We start from the raw sequence: 19,604 nt of genomic DNA, 5'->3' as shown, positions 1-19,604 counted from the left end.
GGAGAGGCTGCGGGTCTCCTTCCGCTGCCCCTGGCAGGGAGCGGGCCTGGAGGCACAGGGTGGGGAGGGGTGGGACTCCCTCACGGTGGCCGGTGGGGCAGGGTGAGGGGCCTGGTGCAGAGGCAGGGATCCCCCCGGGCCGGGGACGCAGCCAGGCGGGACCCCACTGAACCACCGGGTTGGGACAGCCAGAGGCCTGTGCACGCCCTGCCTCTGCGTGGCACTGGGGGCCTCCTGCGGGAACTCCTGCCAGCCACAGGGGCCTGCTCAGTGGCAGCTCTGCCTCTGCCTACCTGGGCCGCAATGCCCCCCAGGCCGTTGGCGTCCCCCCCGCTGCTGGCGTGCGTCCCAGTGGTCCAGGTGATGGACTCGTAGTTGAAGATGGTGAAGGACAGCTTCCCGTCCGTAATAAGCACCGTCTGGAAGGTGTTCACCTGCAGGGGAGGGCCAGGAGGAGTGTGTCCACCTCTGGGGGAGGGGTGGGTGTGGCTGGCCCTGCCTCCAGCCCCAAGGCCCTGCCACTCCCTGGGGCCCTGCACTTGCTCAGCATGTGTCCCTCAACCTAGTCCTCTGTCCCTGGGTGTGGGGGAATGACCCCATCCCAGCAAGCAGACCTTGTTCCCTGCTGGGAATGGGGGGCTTCTCTGGGTGACATTACAGCAGCTGTGTGAAGTGACCAGACAGCAGTGGCAGGGTCATCAGGAGAAAGCCAGGGAGGGCTCGGGTCTCCTGGTCTCCCTGGGTGTGTGACTGGGCATGCCAGGGGCCACGGGAAGGATGTGGAGCCCCTCGGGTGATCCCAGGACACACAGAAGGCTGAGACAGGCCAGGCGGAGGCTGCGCTGTTGTCTCACGCAGGATCCATCCTGGGTCAGGGATGCAGGCGCCAGGAGAAGGCGCTGGCCGCCCCTAGGCAGCAAAGGCCATGGAGCTTGGAGACCTGTGACGGCGACAGCTGAGAAACCCACTCGCCTGTAAAGGGCAGGACCAGAGCAAGGCGGAGAGAAACGGGCTGGCTCACCCAGGGACTGGCCAGCAGAGAAGCCCACCCAGCCCTGCCCCCAAGGAGGAGCGGCCCCCTTCAGCAGCAAGGGGCAGCTCTGTGGGCTGGGTGGCCAACCGGGGATTTCCCTGCAAGGGTAGGGTCTTGGGGAGGTGCTCTACAGGACTCTGCAGGGTCCAGTCAGCCCCCCAGACCCTGGGCAGCTTCCGGGAGCCACGTATCTCACTCACAGGACAGTTGGGCATGCTGTGCCACAAGCCTGAGGCAGACAGGGCTGCCAGGACAATCAGCAGAGCCAGGCAGGACATGAGGGGCTGGGATCTCAGCTGCCCACCTGCCCTCTGCAGGTGTACCTGCCCAGGAAATGCCAGACACCTGTCCAGGCCCCCTCACCCCAGTCCAAGACAACAGTCTGCCACCCAGAAGGTGCCTGTAACAATTTTAATGTTATTATTCTGAAGTTTTGTTCCTTTTTCATCTGAAAGGGAGAGACAGCTTCCACCTGCCGCTCCACTCCCCAGATGTTTGTGGTAGTGAATGCTGGGCTGGGCTGGAGCTAAGGACCTGCCCTTCTGGGTCTCCTCTGCGCCTGGCACGGAGGACCCTAAGTCCCTGAGCGCCCCCTGCTGCCTCCCAGGGTGTCAGTGTAGGGAGCTGACCAGGTGAAGCCAGGCTGGCCAGGGGCTCAGCCACCAGCCATCTGGGAGGAATTCCCAGGCCAACCCTCTGAGTGTAGAGCCATTCCCCAAGGGATCCTGCCATCTGTCACATGGGGACCCCAACTCCCATCACATGGGGACCCCACCATCTGTCACATAGGGACCCCAACTCCCATCATATGGGGACCCCGCCATCTGTCACATAGGGACCCCAATTCCCATCACATGGGGACCCCAACTACCATCACATGTGGACCCCAACTCCCATCACATGTGGACCCCAACTCCCATCACATGGGGACCCCACCATCTGTCACATAGGGACCCCAACTCCCATCACATGGGGAGCCTGCCATCTGTCACACAGGGATCCCAACTCCCATCATATGGGGACCCCGCCATCTGTCACATGGGGACCCCAACTCCCATCACATGTGGACCCCAACTCCCATCACATGTGGACCCCAATGCCCATCATATGGGGTCCCCACCATCTGTCACATAGGGACCCCAACTCCCATCACATGGGGACCCCGCCATCTGTCACACAGGGATCCCAACTCCCATCATATGGGGACCCCACCATCTGTCACATGGGGGCCCCAACTCCCATCACATGGGGACCCCAACTACCATCACATGTGGACCCCAACTCTCATCACATGGGGACCCCACCATCTGTCACATGTGGACCCCAACTCCCATCACATGGGGACCCCACCATCTGTCACATAGGGACCCCAACTCCCATCACATGGGGACCCCGCCATCTGTCACATAGGGACCCCAATTCCCATCACATGGGGACCCCACCATCTGTCACACAGGGACCCCAACTCCCATCACATGGGGATCCCGCCATCTGTCACATAGGGACCCCAACTCCCATCACATGGGGACCCCAACTCCCATCACATGGGGACCCCGCCTGGCCTGGGAGTTGCTCTCTCAGGAGCTTGTCACCCCAGCCCTGCTCTTGGCTGAGTCATGTCTGTGCCTAACGCCAGCATCCCTCTGGTAGCAGGTGAAGCCCTGGGCCAGCCACTCACCGGGGAGGAAGAGCTTCCACCGAAAAAGGTCACTCGGTACCAGGTGGCCACGAAGACCCAGGTGGCCGTGAAGTCGCGGAGTTCAGGGAAGTAGCGTCTGACGGCCTCAGTGGCCCTGCGCAGTGTGGCCGCGTCTGTGGCCTCCCGGTAGTACACGTCGCCCGCGCGCCGGTTGTCCACGTCAGCCCAGAAGGCCGCCACTACGCAGCGGTCCTTGGCGATGGGGAAGGCCACAGGGGTGAACTGTGAGACCTCCTTCAGGAAGGAGATGATCCCATTATTGTTTACCTGTGGGCAGATGTGTGAGTGATGGGCAGGGCAGCACCGAGAGCCCCCACCCCCGAGAGGGGACTCCGGGCCTACCCCACCCTAGGTAGGCTGACTCAGGGTTAAGGGAAGCCCAGCCTGGGTTCTGGCCTCAGGCCAGGGGCACTGCACCTGTCCAGCAGCCTCTGCTCTCAGGCCCAGTGTGGTCAAGGGGCTCAGGAGGCCAGGCAGAACCCAACGCCTAACTGGCCCCAGAGGGTAAGCAGGGACTCATACGGAGAGCCACCTGAGCAGACGAGGGCATGCGCAGGCCTGGCCGGGCACAGGAGGCTAAACTAGGGACTTGTGCACCTGGCAGGTGGGGGTGGGAGGCCGGGGTGCCTCTGGGAAGAGGCTGACAGCCCCAGTAGCCAAGCACAACCAGCACAGCATAGCCTGCCCATTGGCACAGCTGCCTGGTGCTGATGGAGCCAGTACTGGGGGCTGGGTGCATGTTGGTGCCTCCACACTTCTGCACTGGTCTTTAAGGTGGGCTGTGGAGCAGACACATCACAGAGAAACAAGCATGACAGAGAGGACCAGTACCCAGAGGGACCCAGGGGACACAGGAACCACAGTCAATGAGCCCATGCCTGAGAGTTCAGAGACCTCAGCCAATGGATCCCATGTGTGTGAGCTCTTAGGAACCAAGGCCAACTTGTCCACACCCGAGGACTCGGGGACCACGGCCAACACTGTCCACACCCGAGGACTTGGGGACCACGGCCAACACTGTCCACACCTGAGGACTCGGTGACCAAGGCCAACACTGTCCACACCCGAGGACATGGTGACCACGACCAACACTGTCCACACCCGAGGACTCGGGGACCACAACCAACACTGTCCACACCCGAGGACATGGTGACCACGGCCAACACTGTCCACACCCGAGGACATGGTGACCACGGCCAACACTGTCCACACCCGAGGACTTGGGGACCACGGCCAACACTGTCCACACCCGAGGACATGGTGACCACGGCCAACACTGTCCACACCCAAGGACTTGGGGACCACGGCCAACACTGTCCACACCCGAGGACATGGTGACCACGGCCAACACTGTCCACACCCGAGGACTTGGGGACCACGGCCAACACTGTCCACACCCGAGGACATGGTGACCACGGCCAACACTGTCCACACCCGAGGACTTGCGGACCACGACCAACACTGTCCACACCCGAGGACATGGTGACCATGACCAACACTGTCCACACCCAAGGACTTGGGGACCACGGCCAGCACTGTCCACACCCGAGGACTTGGTGACCACGGCCAACACTGTCCACACCTGAGGACTCGGTGACCAAGGCCAACACTGTCCACACCCGAGGACATGATGACCACAGCCAGTACTGCCCCATTAGCCCAATGCCCTGTGAGCAGAAATGGAAACTGAGCAAGTCCTGGGTCTAGTCCTGGCCCCCACTGCACATCCTGCCAGCACAGGCTCTGGCGACAGCAGAGCCTCACCCATGCTCAGGTCCCTGGAAGAGCTGAGCTGAGGGCCTGGTGCAGCCTGGGGCACTGGGGAGCTGACCTGAGGATGGGAATCTGCCTGCCCCTTGTCTGGTGGGGCGAGAGTGAGCGAGGATCTGTGCCTGACCAGCACCCTCCCTGGCCACACCTCTGATGCTCCTGTGCAGCCCAGCTCTGCAAGTTGGGCCTCAGTGTGTGGTGAGCTGGGGTCAGGGTACATGGGGGGCCACCACATGCAGAGAAGTGGAGGGACCCATAGATGTAAGGACGTCCTTCCCCAGCCTGTGGCAGGGCTTAGCTACACTAACAAAGGGGACCGCTCCCACAGCCTGAGCTCACGCCAGGGGCCTCCTGTCCCTCAGGGATTCTTGTCTTTTTTTTTTTTTTAAGATTTATTTTGTTTTTATTAGAAAGTCAGATATACAGAGAGGAGGAGAGACAGAGAGGAAGATCTTCCGTCCGATGATTACTCCCCAAGTGGCCGCAATGGCCAGAGCTGTGCAAATCCAAAGCCAGGAGCCTCTTCCGGTGCCCCTATGAGATCCTGGTGCATGCAAGGCAAGGATTTAGCTGCTAGGCTACTACACCGGGCCCCACTCATATTTTAAAAAAGCATATATGGGGGCCCGGCAGCGTGGCCTAGCGGCTAAAGTCCTCGCCTTGAACGCGCCAGGATCCCATATGGGCGCCGGTTCTAATCCCGGCAGCTCCACTTCCCATCCAGCTCCCTGCTTGTGGCCTGGGAAGGCAGTCGAGGACGGCCCAATGCATTGGGACCCTGCACCCGCGTGGGAGACCCGGAGGAGGTTCCTGGTTCCCAGCTTCGGATTGGCGCGCATCGGCCCGTTGCGGCTCACTTGGGGAGTGAATCATCGGATGGAAGATCTTCCTCTCTGTCTCTCCTCCTCTGTATATCTGACTTTGTAATAAAATGAATAAATCTTTAAAACAAATAAATAATAAAAAAAAGTATATATGGGCCTGGTGCGGTAGCCTAGCAGCTAAAGTTCTCACCTTGGATGTGCTAGGATCCCATATTGGTGCCAGTTTGTGTCCCGGCTGCTCCACTTCCCACCCAGCTCCCTACTAATACACCTGGGAAAGCAGTAGAGAATGCCTCAAAGCCTTGGGACTCTGTATCCACAGGGGAGACCCAGAAGAAGCTCCTGGCTCCTGGCTTCAGACCAAGCTCAGCTCTGGCTCAGGCCTTTGTGGCCACTTGAGGAGTAAATCAGTGGACAGAAGATCCCGCTCTGTTTTTTCTCCTCTCTGTGTATCTGACTTTCCAATAAAATAAACAAACCACACACACACACACACACACACACACACACACACACTCGGCTGGCTGACCCTGTGGTGCAGCAGCTAAAGCCACTGCTTCTGACGCTGGCATCCCACATGTGCACTGGTTCAAGTCCCAGCTGGGCTGCTCCACTTCCCATCCAGCTCCTTGCATATGGCATGGGAAAGCAGTGGAGGCTGGCCCATGTGCTGTGCCCCCACACTCATATGGGGAATGGCAGAGCTGGTGAGACTGGGGAGCGTCCCGGGCTGCGTAGCTGAGCAGGAAGAGGCTGTGGTAAGCTCCAGCAGGTGGCTATGGAGGGAGGTGGGGGCAGGCCCCAGCCTGGCCAGGGCTTTGCACCACTTCCCTAGGGGCGCCACCTAGACCAGACCAGCTCAGCCCCAGCATCTCCCCAACCTCCTCTGTGTTGGTGGCGGAGGGGGGTCAGGTCCAGCCCCGGGAAGGGCTATGTTTTCAGACTTCTCCCTGCCCCCTCCCAGCTGCAGGGGCACCAGACACCACCCACAGGAGGGACAGCAGAGCCATGGGGCAGTCCTGGGAAGGTCCTGGATGGGTACGGAGCCATCACATGTGGCTTTGTGTCCCCAGTGCTAGTAAGCTACTACCACACGTGGCCTCGTGTCCACCACCACGGCACAGCCATCACACGTGGCCTCATGTCCACCACCATGGCACAGCCATGATACGTGGCCTCACGTCCACCACCATGGCACAGCCATGATACGTGGCCTCGTGTTCACCACCATGGCACAGCCATCACACGTGGCCTCGTGTCCACCACCATGGCACAGCCATGATACGTGGCCACGTGTCCACCACCATGGCACAGCCATGATACGTGGCCACGTGTCCACCACCATGGCACAGCCATCACACGTGGCCTCGTGTCCACCACCATGGCACAGCCATCACACGTGGCCTCGTGTCTACCACCATGGCACAGCCATGATACGTGGCCTCGTGTCTACCACCATCGCACAGCCATGATACGTGGCCTCGTGTCCACCACCATGGCACAGCCGTCACACGTGGCCGCGTGTCCACCACCATGGCACAGCCACCACACAGTCTCATGTCCACCACAACAGAGCCACCACACATGGCCGCAGCGCACAGCCCAACAGGCAATCTGAAGGCAAGTGTCATAAATGAGACACGTCCGCTTCTCACACGCAAGAGTGACGTCAGCAGAAGGCAGATGTGAGGAAGAGTCGAGAGAACTTCAACACAGAGCCGAGACGAGAGCAGACTGGGAAGAGCACCGGAGAGCCGCCGGAAGAGAGCCGGCCAAACAGCAGAGAAGGGGTTACCGACAGGGAGAGAGCAGGAGGGGGTCCTCACCGGAGCAGCGAGGAGACCCCCATGAAGACTGCCCAGGACCGCACAGCCTTGACTCAGCTGCCCGGCGCGTGATCACAGTGCCAGGCACACCTCAGCAGGCGTCAGCTTGTCACAGGCAGAACAAATAGCAGAGACACGCAAGGCCACACAGCCTGTGCAGGACCAAGTCAGGCTGGCAGCGGGACCGCAGGCCCCAGGGCAGCCCCCCTGCCAATGCCTGGGTCGTTACAGCAGAAGCCCGGCACTGCACCTGGGCCAGGGACACTAGGAACTGAGGATGGAGCAGGAGGCAGCCAGGAGCTGGGGTGGACAGCAGGACCCTGAGGGGCCCTGGGCAGCTGGGTGGGCTGGCGGGGGGGGGCGTGCAGGTGCAGGCAGAATATCTGCAGCTTAGTCCCTGTGGGTGCTAACTGACGACTCAGGGCAAACATAGCAACACGTGCAGTCCCAGCAGCACAGACCAGAGCAAACACAGCAGCACACATGCAGTCACGCATGACACGAGCTGAAGGCTCACAGAGACACACCAACACGTGCAGTCCCACGTTTGGCCCAAGTAACATGACACTGCATTTGTTAATTGGATGAATACTGAATACTGAATAATTTTTAAAAAAGATTTTATTTTTATTGGAAAGTCAGATATACAGAGAGGAGGGAAGACAGAGAGGAAGATCTTCCATGTGCTGGTTCACTCCCCAAGCAGCCGCAACAGCCGGAGCTGAGCTGATCCAAAGCCAGGAGCCTCTTTTGGGTTTCCCATGCGGGTGCAGGGTCCCAAGGCTTTGGGCCGTCCTCGACTGCTTTCCCAGACCACAAGCAGGGAGCTGGACGGGAAGTGGCGCAGCTGGGACAGGAACCGGCGCCCATATGGGATCCTGCTGCATGCAAGGCAAGGATTTAGCCACTAGGCTACCACGTCAGGCCCAAAATCTTAAAACATAATTTGAACCTTGTGCAATCAATGACCAGGACATGCACACAGGTGCTAAGACACGTGATTCTGTGACATCAGCAACCCCGGAGGGTCCAGCACCATGGTCAGCAGGTCAAGCCACCATTTGTGATGCCGGCATCCCCCATTGGGTTCCTCGCTGCTTTGCTGCTGACCCAGCTCTTGCTCACGCACTGGGAAAGCAGCAGAAGACAGCCCAATGCCTCACACCCACGCTGGGGACCAGACTGAACCCCAGGCTCCTGGCTTCAACCCGGCCCCACGTCGGCCATCGTGACCATCTGGGGAGTGAATCCGTAGATGGAAGATCTCTCACCCTGCTTTCAAATAAAGAAGTCTTTCAAAGCTGAAGTAAGAAAACATGGTGAAGAAATGCAGTGGCTCCACGTGTGCCCGGATACAGCCCAAGCCTGATGGCACACGCCAGATGGAAGCGGCCAGAACACCACGCAGAAAGGAACTGGCAGACAGAAGGGAGTGAGGGGCCAGAGATAAAGTCCACCCTGCCAGGGCAGATGATGCTGGACGAGGGGGCTGCAGCTCACACCTCAGCCCTCCTTCCCCAGCACAGCCTGGTCCTGTCTGCCCAGACAGGCTGTGGAGAGCAAGGCAACGGGCCCATCTCTGCACATGGCAGCCAAGGGCAGCCGTGCGGGCCTCCCTGTTGCCCCTCAGAGGAAGGGCCGAACGTCGACCGCGTACCCTAAGCTGGCAGCCTCCTGCGGCTGGGGGACCAGGACCCCGGCTATCCACACAGAGCCTCCTGCGGCTGGGGGACCAGGACCCCGGCTATCCACACAGAGCCTCCTGCGGCTGGGGGACCAGGACCCTGGCTATCCACACAGAGCCTCCTGCGGCTGGGGGACCAGGACCCCAGCTCTGGCTGCGGCACCTGCACACTGGCAGGGGTCCGCCCTGGGAGGGAGCTGGGGCAAGGTCCAGGATCCTGGAGTGCCGAGTGTCCCGCACATGGGGTGTGAGGTAGGGAGGAAACCGGGGGTGGCCAGCCCACACACATGCTCATGTGGCCGTGCACGCGCACACCCCTATGACACACACATCCCCATGTAAGAGGCTGCCGGGAAGGCCCTGGGCATAGGGAGGAGACACCCACTGCCCTGTGCTCAGAGTGGGTACAGAGGCCACTGGGCAGACCCAGGGGGTACCTAGGAGGGGGAGACACCAGCCCCAACGGATGAGACCGACAGGTATAAGGAGTGAAACAGGGAGAACACACAGGAGGCAGAAGGACACGGGGTCCGAGCGGTTCAGAACTCAGTGCCCCCTCACGGGCCTGCTCACCTGCCCTGCCCTCTCGGGCATGGCCACCCAGGCCAGCACCCGCAGCTTCCTGGACTCTGGCTCCCCCTGCTCTCCCCAGCACCTGCAGGAAGGGGGTGCAGGGGGCCACGCCTGGCCAAGCCACAGCAGCACAGCAGCTAGCTGCACCTGCCCAAGTGTGAGAAGGCAGAGCAGGGCGACTCTCATGGGTGTTTCTGACCTCAGCAGACCTGCTTCAGAGCTGACCAGCTGGGGGACAACCCCTGGCCTCTGAGCAGACCACGCAGCCTGCCAGCCGGCAAGAAGCCAGGGCCGTGGTCGCTCCTGCCTGTGGGAACCCCATGCCTTCCCACCACCTGCTCATTTCCAGCAAGAACTACAAGGAGGGCCTAGCGCCATGGCCTAGCGGCTAAAGTCCTTGCCTTGAACGCACCGGGGTCCCATATGGGTGCCAGTTCATTTCCTGGCTGCTCCACTTCCCATCCGGCTCCCTGTGTGTGGCCTGGGAAAGCAGTCAAGGATGGCCCAAAGCCTTGGGACCCTGCACCCATGTGGGAGACCTAGAAGAATTTCCTGGCTCCTGGCTTCGGATCAGCACAGCACCGGCCGTTGCGGTCACTTGGGGAGTGGATCATCGGACGGAAGATCTTCCTCTCTGTCTCTCTTCCTCACTGTAAATCTGACTTTGTAATGAAAATAAAATAAATCTTAAAAAAAAAAAAAAGAACTACAAGGAGCCACTGAGGGCTTGTGAGCAGGGCGGGGCAGTGCCTTCCAGGGGCTCTGCCCCGGTCACCACTCCTGCCGCTCAGGCCTGGGACATGGCAGAATCCTAACCCTCAGGGATGCCACGCTCCTGCCACCCCTACTCGACCACAGCATGGGGACAGGACAGGGAGTCCACAGCACCCAGGGCCACAGCAGAGCTCCTGGGCTAGCAGTCATCCTCCCTGAAGGGACGCCAGGGCCACGTCCACGGAGGGGCCCTGGCCGAGGTCTCAGCCAGTCACCTTGTGGCGACAGCCAGGCCAGCGGGGAGTACTAGCCTCTAGCGTGTCCAGCCAGCAAGCGTGCGCTGGCTCCGGTCAGTTCAGCCCAGCTCTGGGCCCGAGGTGGGGGCCGCGCAGAGGGCTAGGTCCTCAGGCAGAGCCTGGTGCAGGCGTCTGCTGGCAGGTGTAAGATGCAGGGTGCAGCCTGGTCACCTGGCCATGGCTTGGCTCCCTCCATGCCCCCCCCATGACCCTAGTGACTGCCCACTCACCCAGGGACAAAACAGGACGCAGGAGTGTGAGCAAGCATGTACCTGCAGCACAACACACATGATACAACTGGACACCGCCTCTGGTGACCTCTGTCCAGAGCTGCCCCTGGGCCCTCATCAGGGCAGCATCTGTCCCCCCTCTGCCGGGCACAGCCTGATCACTTCACTAGAAGTTGCCCCTGAGGCTGGTCTGACCTCAGAGCCTCACGGGGACCGAGGGGCAGGGTGATAGGTCTGATGGCAGAGCTGACCCGGAGTACGGAGTACGCAAGGCAGGACTGAAGGTGAGAGGCTGTGGAGGCCGTAGGAGTCCTGGCGGCTGCACCTGCCATTGCTAGCTGAGACCACTGGCCAGCACCACCCTCATGTGTCTGACCTGGGAGCCACCTTGGTGGCCTGGAGCTCTAAGCCCTGCCTGTAGGGTCCAGTGCAGCCTCCAGACTCCAGCGTGGGAGCGTAAAGCTGGGGTGCGGAATCCGCCCCGCGCAGCGAGGGTCTGCGCCGCCCGCCCCGCCCGTCCGCCTGCCCGGACGCTGTCCGGCCTTGGCCGCGGCGGGAGGAAGCGCTGTCCTCAGTCCACCCCTGGCCGCCGCGGTGCCAAGTGGCTGGCGGCCGTGGCCGGAGCCGGGACGGCGGGCAGTGCCGGGCGCAGCGCCCTCGGTGCACCCCCGCGCGCCCGCGCCCCCCACTCACGTAGAGCCCCGAGTGCTGGGCGCCGAAGAACGGGAACGGCGCGGAGAGCGGCCGCAGCCCGGAGCCACCGTCGTCCTGCTTGGGGGTGAGGGCGTCGCCGCGCTCCGCGCCGAACGGGAAGAAGTCGGCCAGCGGCACCGCGCCCCGCGCCCCGCGCGCCCCGAGCCCCAGGGCCGCGGCCACCAGCAGCGCCCAGGCGGCAGCGCTCCGCATCGCCGGGCTCTGCGGCGGGGCGAGGCCGGCGGAGCAGGCGTCGCGGGCCCTGGCCGCGCCGTCCGTGGCGCTTCGCGGGGCCGCTCCACCGAGGAGGAAGCGCGGACTGCGAGCGCGACGGGGACCGGCCCGCCCCCGGCCCGGCCGCGGCTTAAATACCCAGGCCGGCGGTCACTCGGCCGGCTGGGGCGGGCCGGGGCGGTGCCATGCAAATCAGCGACTCTTAAAGCGCCCGCCCTGTGGGACCCCCGCTCGAGTGCTTCGCGCCGGGGCCCCTGAGTTGAGGGGCGCAGGGAGGCCCTGGGCTTCTGACCCCAGCTGGGCCAGGCGAGGCTCCCCTCCCCGGAACATATGCTGGGGCGGGGTGGCTCTGCCGTGCCTGAGGCCAGCCCCCTAGGGCGACCCCGCCTGGTCCTGTGGTCAGAGCTGAGACTGGCCGGAGCTGTGCGGGCTCAGCAGGCGGAATCAGGACGGAGAGAACGAGTTCTCCCACGGACTAGGGGTGGGCAGGGAGCAGACCCTGGGGTGATGGACAGTTTGGGGCCAGTATTCCTAGATGGGGGCCACCGCAGCTCTTAGGCCCACCTTTCCCATCCCTGACCCTGGCAGTGCCCCGTGTATCTTGCCAAAGACACCTCTAGCTCCCCGTGGCATGTCCTGGACTCCAGGGACCTCAGCCCTCCTCCTCTCTCTGGCAGCAACCCTGAGGGGGCGTGTGGAAGGTATCTGCTCTTCCAGGCTCTGGCCCTGGACTGTTGGTCATACCTGCACACCCGATGCCCACCAGCACAGGATGCCAGGAGCCACCACTTCGGGGGTCCAGCCCCACACAAGCACTGCTGCCCTGAGGCAGGGCTCGGGGAGACTGAGAGGGGACAGCAGCTCCTGGACCAAGCACCTGCTGCCTCACTGGCCATGTTCTGGGTGCCCTGAGGCTGAGGGGGAGTCAGGCTCCTGCTAGACTCCCAGGCATGAGGGGCTGCATAGGGAAAAAGCCACAGGTGACCTGGGGGACCCCTGGCTGTATTGGCTCACACACATACAGGTACACTCACTCACACAGCCGCCTCACACACTGCACCCACACACACCCACATGCACAACACATCCACACACAGTTGGCACCCACACACAGCCATCATGCATGCACTTAGTTCATACAATGTGTGCACACACATATGTATCCATGCATGTTCACACATGCATATATGTGCACACACATGATCCTGGCAGTTGGCTGCCAGCAGGAGATGTGCGGGCCCACATGGCCTGGGACAGGGGTGGGTGCAGGAGAAGCCCCGAGTTCGCCTCGGGGTCCCTCATAGTCTCCTCAGCACAGCATGAGGCCTGGACACGGCCCCGAGGACAGGTTCTGCATCCTGGGTCAGTTGTTACCAGGGAGGGGACAGGCGGCAGCCCCAATGCTGCCCTGCCGTCCACTTGGTAACCCTGTCCTCCCCAGGGCAGGCTCCCACTGGGACTGTGAGCCGGGGGTCTGGCCGAGTTGCTGCAGACTGTGCATGGCGCAGGGCTGCCCAGGCAGGAACTGCAGGGGGCTGGGCCCGCCCCCAAGGGGCACAGCAGGGCCTGTACCACATCAGAGCCCCAACCTGATCCCCAGAGCAACCTTGGTGAGCCAGGGCTTTCACCCGGACAGACCTTCTGCTGGGCCAGAGAGTACAGGGTTAACATGGGTGCGTACATGTTACATGAATGCACAATACACCGTGCACACACAGGCACACACAGGTACACACGCACTGTACACACAAGTACACACAATCACACTTCCCCAGGCGAAAGAGAAACTTAGTCTCCCGGCACTGAAAAATGCCAGGAAGTGCTGCTGGGCCAGCAGCTGGGCTCTGGCCCTGGCTCTCAAGGAGTCTTTGTTTCGGCACCGACCCTCATTTATCAAAACCAGACCCTCTCATGCGCAGGGTCTGGTTCCTGGCTCAGGCAGGGAAGCCCTTCACCCCACACCTGCCCACTGAGGTCCCCAAGCCAATGTTCCCTTCTTGTGGCCCAGCCTCCCGGAGGGCCACAGGGCTGAGGGGCAGACATGTGCACAGGGCAGAGAAGCCGGCCTGCCTGGCTCTCCCAGGGAGCACAGAGCCCGGTCTGTGCCCTGAGGACACGTGGTGCCCAGTCCATGCTTTGCGGGGCCCCGTCCGAGAGTCCTCTGCTCAGACCTCCTGATTGCTGGGGACCTTGAGGGTCCCCTGAGATTCGCTCTCCTTGGAAGCACCTCTGGTTAGTGTTGTCTGCTCTGTGCTGGGCTCAGGCCTGCTGGACAGTGGCCAGGGCTGCTGGGTGGACCAGGATGCCCACAGGGCCAGGTGGCTGTGATGGGAGGCAGTGCCAGACACTTTGTTTGGGATCCTGTAGGAGTGCCTGACTGATGAAGGGCAGGGCAAAGGCTGCAGCTCCCAAGCCCTCACCTGGACCTGCAGGGCTTCCTTGCAGCCTGAAATGGGCAGGTGGTGGCGCTACCTCAGGGGGTGTGGGGCGGGCAGGAGAATGCCTGTGCCAGCCCCGCCTCCTTATGGCCATGGGTCAGGGCAGGAAGGAGCTGAGGGTGAAGCCTTGGGGGCCACACAGGATTCAGTTTCCCCATGACGGTTGCTTGGCTCCTCTTGTCCCTGTGGGCAAGGTACAGGCAAGTCCAGCCCCAGGCAGCCCTGGAGGTGTCCTGGCCAGAGAACTTACAGAGCTGCCCCAAGGCCCCTGACACACAGGCTGGGGGAGTGGGGGAGGCGGCAGATGGGCTGAGGTCGCTGCAGATGGGCTGGGCTAAGGCCCCACCCTGTGGTCTTCTCAGGGGACACTCTCCCCAACCCGGGTGCCAGCCTCACCCACCCTGCTGGGCTCAGGGATGGAGTGGGCAGGAGAGGAGTGATGGGGCCACAACAGGGGTCTGTCTTGTGGGTTTCAGAGAAAAGCAGGATCCAAAATAAACACACAGCCACAGCAGTTCCCCCTGAGATGGTGACAAAAGGCTATGGCTGTGGGGCTCCCCACTGGCCCCTGAGGCTCATGAAAAGTTGCTCTCCCTTCCTACTGGCTGGTGTCTGCCCGCCATGCACTCCTGCCCCCGGGCAGGCTGCAGGGTGGGCACCCACCCCCAGGTGTGGGACAGCACACAGGGGGCTGCTCTGCAGCCTCCTGGGGACCTTTGGCCTCACCAGCGGAGCAGGGTGCACGGCAGACCAGGGACGCCCCAGAGCCATAAAACTCAGGAGGACACCACATGCCGGAGGACCTTCGGCTGAGCCCCTCGGCAGGTGTGTGTGTCACATGACGCGGCAGGTGCCTTCGTGAGAGCCCCAGGAGGACTGGGCAGGGACAGGTGACCTGGAGGGGCTTGGGCTGTGTAGGGTGACCCAAGCTGTCCACATGGGACTTCCAGGGGATGGCCAGGCTCCATCCATGGCAGCATCTACCCTGGGAAGCCCCAGTTGCCCTGTGATGGATATGCTACTGCTTCTCTGGGGTCCCACAGAGGCCGTAGGGGCCTGACTGCTGAGTCCTCAGGTACTGTGGCTCACGCTGCCCCCACATGGACTCTCCTACCCGGATGCCGGGAAGTGTCCCAAGAGCTGGCAGCCAGGCTAGAAGGGATACTGACTGCTGCATGACATCCCAGAACTGAGCAGGGGATAGTGGTCCACCTAGTCATCACCGGTGCCACTCTAGAGGCAGTCCCAGGGCCCCCGCTGTTGACAGGAGTCTCTGGCCCTGGTAGAATCCAAGGCCTGGGACTGGGCTCTCTCTGGACCCTGGCCTGACCCATATGATTCCCTGTAAGCCAGGGTCCCCGTGAACCCACTCAGCTCATCAGGGCAGCCTGGAACACAGCCCTGCAGGGAAGAGGGGAGTATGTCATAGCGTGGCGTGTGTCACATATGGGGATGAGTACGTGATGGAGCGGTGAGTGTGTCAGGGAAGTGTGTATCACACATGGGGTCAGTGGGTCACAGGAAAACTAGTGTGTCAGGGAGTGTGTGTACCACATGGGGTGAGTGCATAACACATGAATGTCACAATAGTGTGTGTCACAGGGTGAGTGTGTGATACACAGAGTGAGTCACAGGGCAGTGTGTCACACATGGGGGAGTGTTTCACACATGGAAGTCACAATGTAGTATGTGACAGGGAGGTGAGAGTGTGACAGGGAGATGCATGTGACACAAGGAGGTGTGTGACACAGGCAGGTGTGTGTGACAGGGAGGTGAGTGAGACACAGGCAGTGTGTGTGTGACACAAGCAGGTGTGTGAGACACAGGGAGGTGAGTGTCATATGAAGGTTAGTGTGAGACACAGGGAGGTGTGTGACACAGGCAGGTGTGTGAGACACAGGGAGGTGAGTGTGATACAGGGAGGTGTGTGTACTATGAAGGTGTGTGTGTTGCTCAGGTTGTCAGAGCTGCCTTAGATCCTTCCTGAAGGTTTCCTGGCTGTAACAGCCATTTCATGGGTTCAGTGTCCTCTCCCTCCTGTGGCCTGAGCTGCATATGAACAGTCAGAGCTGTGTGGCCACCGGAGGGCTGGTGGCTGGACCCCTGACCCCACGTGCTGGCCGCCTGGACCCCTGGCCCCACGTGCTGGCCGCCTGGACCCCTGGCCCCACGTGCTGGCCGCCTGGACCCCTGACCCCACGTGCTGGCCGCCTGGACCCCTGGCCCCACGTGCTGGCCGCCTGGACCCCTGACCCCACGTGCTGGCCACCTGGACCTTGGAGACCCCACATATTGACTGGCTGGGACCTTGGTGTCCATATGTGCTGATCACTGCCCCATGGCCATGCCCACCTTGGCCCAGAAAGCTACTGGGCTCTGTGGGACCAGGTGAAGCCATTCCTACAGGGCGGTTGGTGTTTGGGGCCGGGGCGAAGGCAGGGGGCAGCCTGGCAGGAGGCCAAGGACGCCAGGCCCTCCCCTGGCCCTGGGCAGCCTCTCCAGTGTGGGGGCATTGAGGGTGCCCTGGTTGGGCTGGTGCTGGGCTGCTTCCTGGCTCAGGGCTGGCCTAGTGTTGTCCCCTCCGGGTCTGTGGGTCGCCCTGGCAACAGAGGGCCCGGCTCTCAAACAGGCCTCTGTGTGTTTGCACAGCTCTGCCGCCGTTTAATTAGAGGAATCTGTTCTTAATTAACTTTCTCTCAGCAAACACTCAGGCCCGTGGGAGGGAGAGGAACGCATGGTGAAAGGGGCTTGTGTCACAGCAGTGGTTGCTCTGGGACCCGCGGTCGGTGTGGCTGAGCCGGCTCGGCGCCAGCCCGGCCCAGGGGGGCCCTGCAAGTGACCCGGCCACAGCCAGCCGCTCCAGGTGGCCGGGGGCCAGGCTGGTCCCACCCCCAGCAGCCTGGAGCCCCTGGGCCAATGGCCCCTCCCTGCCCAGCCTGTGTGTGTCCCAGCGTGGGGTCTCAGGGTGGGGGCTGGGCAAATCCCAGGTCAGGCAGGGGAGGCACAGAGTCAGGGGAGCAGAAGAATATGGTGTGGCAGCCCCTGAGGCTGGAAGGACCAGGCTGGGGAGGCTGGGAGGGGCCGGGAGGACTGCTTGGAGGGCTCAGACTGAGATGGAGTGAGGGTCCCAGGAGCAGCTCCCCAACCATCTGTCTTTTCTTGGGGTCTGAGATGATGGAGACAAGAAGTTCCTGGCAACCTGAGCACCGTTTTGAGGGCCACGAGAGGGCAGTCCACGTGGCCATGAGAGGGGGCGGAGTCAGAGCTGGGGTTGGAAGCCCAGCAGACTAGGCAGGACACAGGCACAAAGGGAGGAGCACAGCCGTGGAGGAAGAGGGCCATGCCACGCAGGAGGGAGGAGGGAGGAGGGCCATGGCCACGCAGGAGGGAGGAGGGAGGAGGGCCATGGCCACGCAGGAGGGAGGAGGGAGGAGGGCCATGGCCACGCAGGAGGGAGGAGGGAGGACGGCCATGGCCACGCAGGAGGGAGGAGGGAGGAGGGCCATGGCCACGCAAGAGGGAGGAGGGAGGAGGGTCATGGCCACGCAGGAGGGAGGTCGGCCATGGCCACACAGGAGGGAGGAGGGCCATGGCCACGCAGGAGGGAGGAGGGCTATGGCCATGCAGGAGGGAGGAGGGAGGAGGGAGGTCGGCCATGGCCACGCAGGAGGGAGGAGGGCCATGGCCACACAGGAGGAGGAGGAGGGGCATAGCCACTGAGGAGGGAGGGGCACAGCCACAGGGGAGGAAGGAGGGACATGGCCACACAGGAGAAAGGGGACATGACCACGGAAGCAGAGGAACACGATCACACAGGAGGAGGGAGGGGCACAGCTACACAGGAGGAAGGACATGACTGCAAAGGAGGGACACAGCCTTGGAGGAAGGGGGGCACAGCTACACAGGAGGAGGGAGGGCCATGGCCACGAAGGAGGAGGGGTTTAGTCACAGAGGAGAAAGGAGGGACACGGCCACAGAGGAGGAGCCAAGGGTAGGGCTGGGGCTGTGGGCCCCAGGGCCAGGAGTGGGAGCCGGAGCCACCTTATTCAGCTTGTTTATTGAAGCGAGTGCCTATCCTGAGGTCTGTGGAGGCCAGGGCAGAGCAGCAAGCTGCCTCCAGGGACCCTGCCTCGTGGGACACTGGATGCTCCTTGGGTCATCGCAGGCCTCTGGCACAGCCCAGGATGGTTATGGCTCACACTGGAAATTGGAACAAGACACAGTAGGCCATGTCACCACCCAGAAGGGAACAAACAGGAGGTGGAGGGGACCCTGAACTAGGCCATGTGGCCAGAAAGCGCAGGAGGGAAGGCAGTGCTGGTCAAGCTTGGGAAGGGGTCGGAGGCAGGCAGGTGGGCGAGATGCAAGCTGGAGCACGAGGGCCTGGGCGGGCTCATCCCATGGGCTGGACACAGGTGAAGAGCAGGTTCTGGGAGCCAGCAGGCACAGAAGCCATGGGCCTCCCATGTGGGAGTGCTAGGGCCAGTCCCAGCTGCTCCCTGCTGGTGGCCTGGGAGCTGGCAGTGACAGCCCAGGTGCCTGGCCCTCTGCCACCTCATAGGAGACTGGATTGCCCCATGTGGGAGGCTCAGCATGTCCATTCCCAAGTGGGAGGTGGGAGCTCTCTGCCCTCCAGGTGTGGGAGGTGGGAGCTCTCTGCCCTCCAGGTGTGGGAGGTGGGAGCTCTGTGCCCTCCAGGTGTGGGAGGTGGGAGCTCTGTGCCCTCCAGGTGTGGGAGGTGGGAGCGCTGTGCCCTCCAGGTGTGGGAGGTGGGAGCGCTGTGCCCTCCAGGTGTGGGAGGTGGGAGCGCTGTGCCCTCCAGGTGAGGGAGGTGGGAGCGCTGTGCCCTCCAGGTGTGGGAGGTGGGAGCTCTGTGCCCTCCAGGTGTGGGAGGTGGGAGCGCTGTGCCCTCCAGGTGTGGGAGGTGGGAGCGCTGTGCCCTCCAGGTGTGGGAGGTGGGAGCTCTGTGCCCTCCAGGTGAGGGAGGTGGGAGCGCTGTGCCCTCCAGGTGAGGGAGGTGGGAGCTCTGTGCCCTCCAGGTGTGGGAGGTGGGAGTGCTGTGTCCTCCAGGTGAGGGAGGTGGGACACACTGTGTCCTCCAGGTGAGGGAGGTGGGAGCGCTGTGCCCTCCAGGTGTGGGAGGTGGGAGCACTGTGCCCTCCAAGTGTGGGAGGTGGGAGCTCTGTGCCCTCCAGGTGTGGGAGGTGGGAGTGCTGTGCCCACCAGGTGTGGGAGGTGGGACACCCTGTGACCTCCAGGTGAGGGAGGTGGGAGTTCTGTGCCCTCCAGGTGTGGGGCACCTGTGCCTATGCAACCTGCCTGCTAGCAGAAGCCCCCACCCTGTCTCATACCCTGGCCTCCCCGAGCTCACTTTCTGCCATGTCCCTTATGCTGTGCCCAGACCCTCTGGGGGCTGCTGGCTTGTGGCCTGCGTGGGGTCCCTGGTTCTCAGGAGATCCTGCCAGCTGCACAGGCTGTCCTCCAGATCCTGAGAGGCTCCAGGCACTCCTTGGAGGTGACCAGGTCCTCACTGACCCCTTCTGCCCCATGTGGGTTCCACGAGGGTAGCTGAGAGCCAATGTCAGTTTAT

At 62.4% G+C, this 19,604-nt stretch overlaps 1 protein-coding gene across 1 annotated transcript in view; it reads right to left on the bottom strand.

Moving 5' to 3' along the window:
• SNED1 (sushi, nidogen and EGF like domains 1) overlaps positions 1-11,662 on the bottom strand; it is a 43,068-nt gene extending 31,406 nt beyond the window's left edge. The window contains exons 1-3 of the mRNA XM_058665216.1: positions 11,343-11,662; positions 2,712-2,999; positions 294-434 (exon numbers count right to left, since the gene is read on the bottom strand). Of these exons, the coding sequence (XP_058521199.1) occupies positions 294-434; positions 2,712-2,999; positions 11,343-11,555 (642 nt within the window). The 5' untranslated portion in view covers positions 11,556-11,662. The remainder of the gene's footprint in view (positions 1-293; positions 435-2,711; positions 3,000-11,342) is intronic.
• Positions 11,663-19,604: the final 7,942 nt, after the last annotated feature.

Source organism: Ochotona princeps, chromosome 5, assembly GCF_030435755.1.
Source record: "Ochotona princeps isolate mOchPri1 chromosome 5, mOchPri1.hap1, whole genome shotgun sequence".
Taxonomy (NCBI): Eukaryota; Metazoa; Chordata; class Mammalia; order Lagomorpha; family Ochotonidae; genus Ochotona; species Ochotona princeps.
Note: the sequence above shows the minus strand (reverse complement) of the source record. Positions and strands in the feature narration are given on the sequence as shown.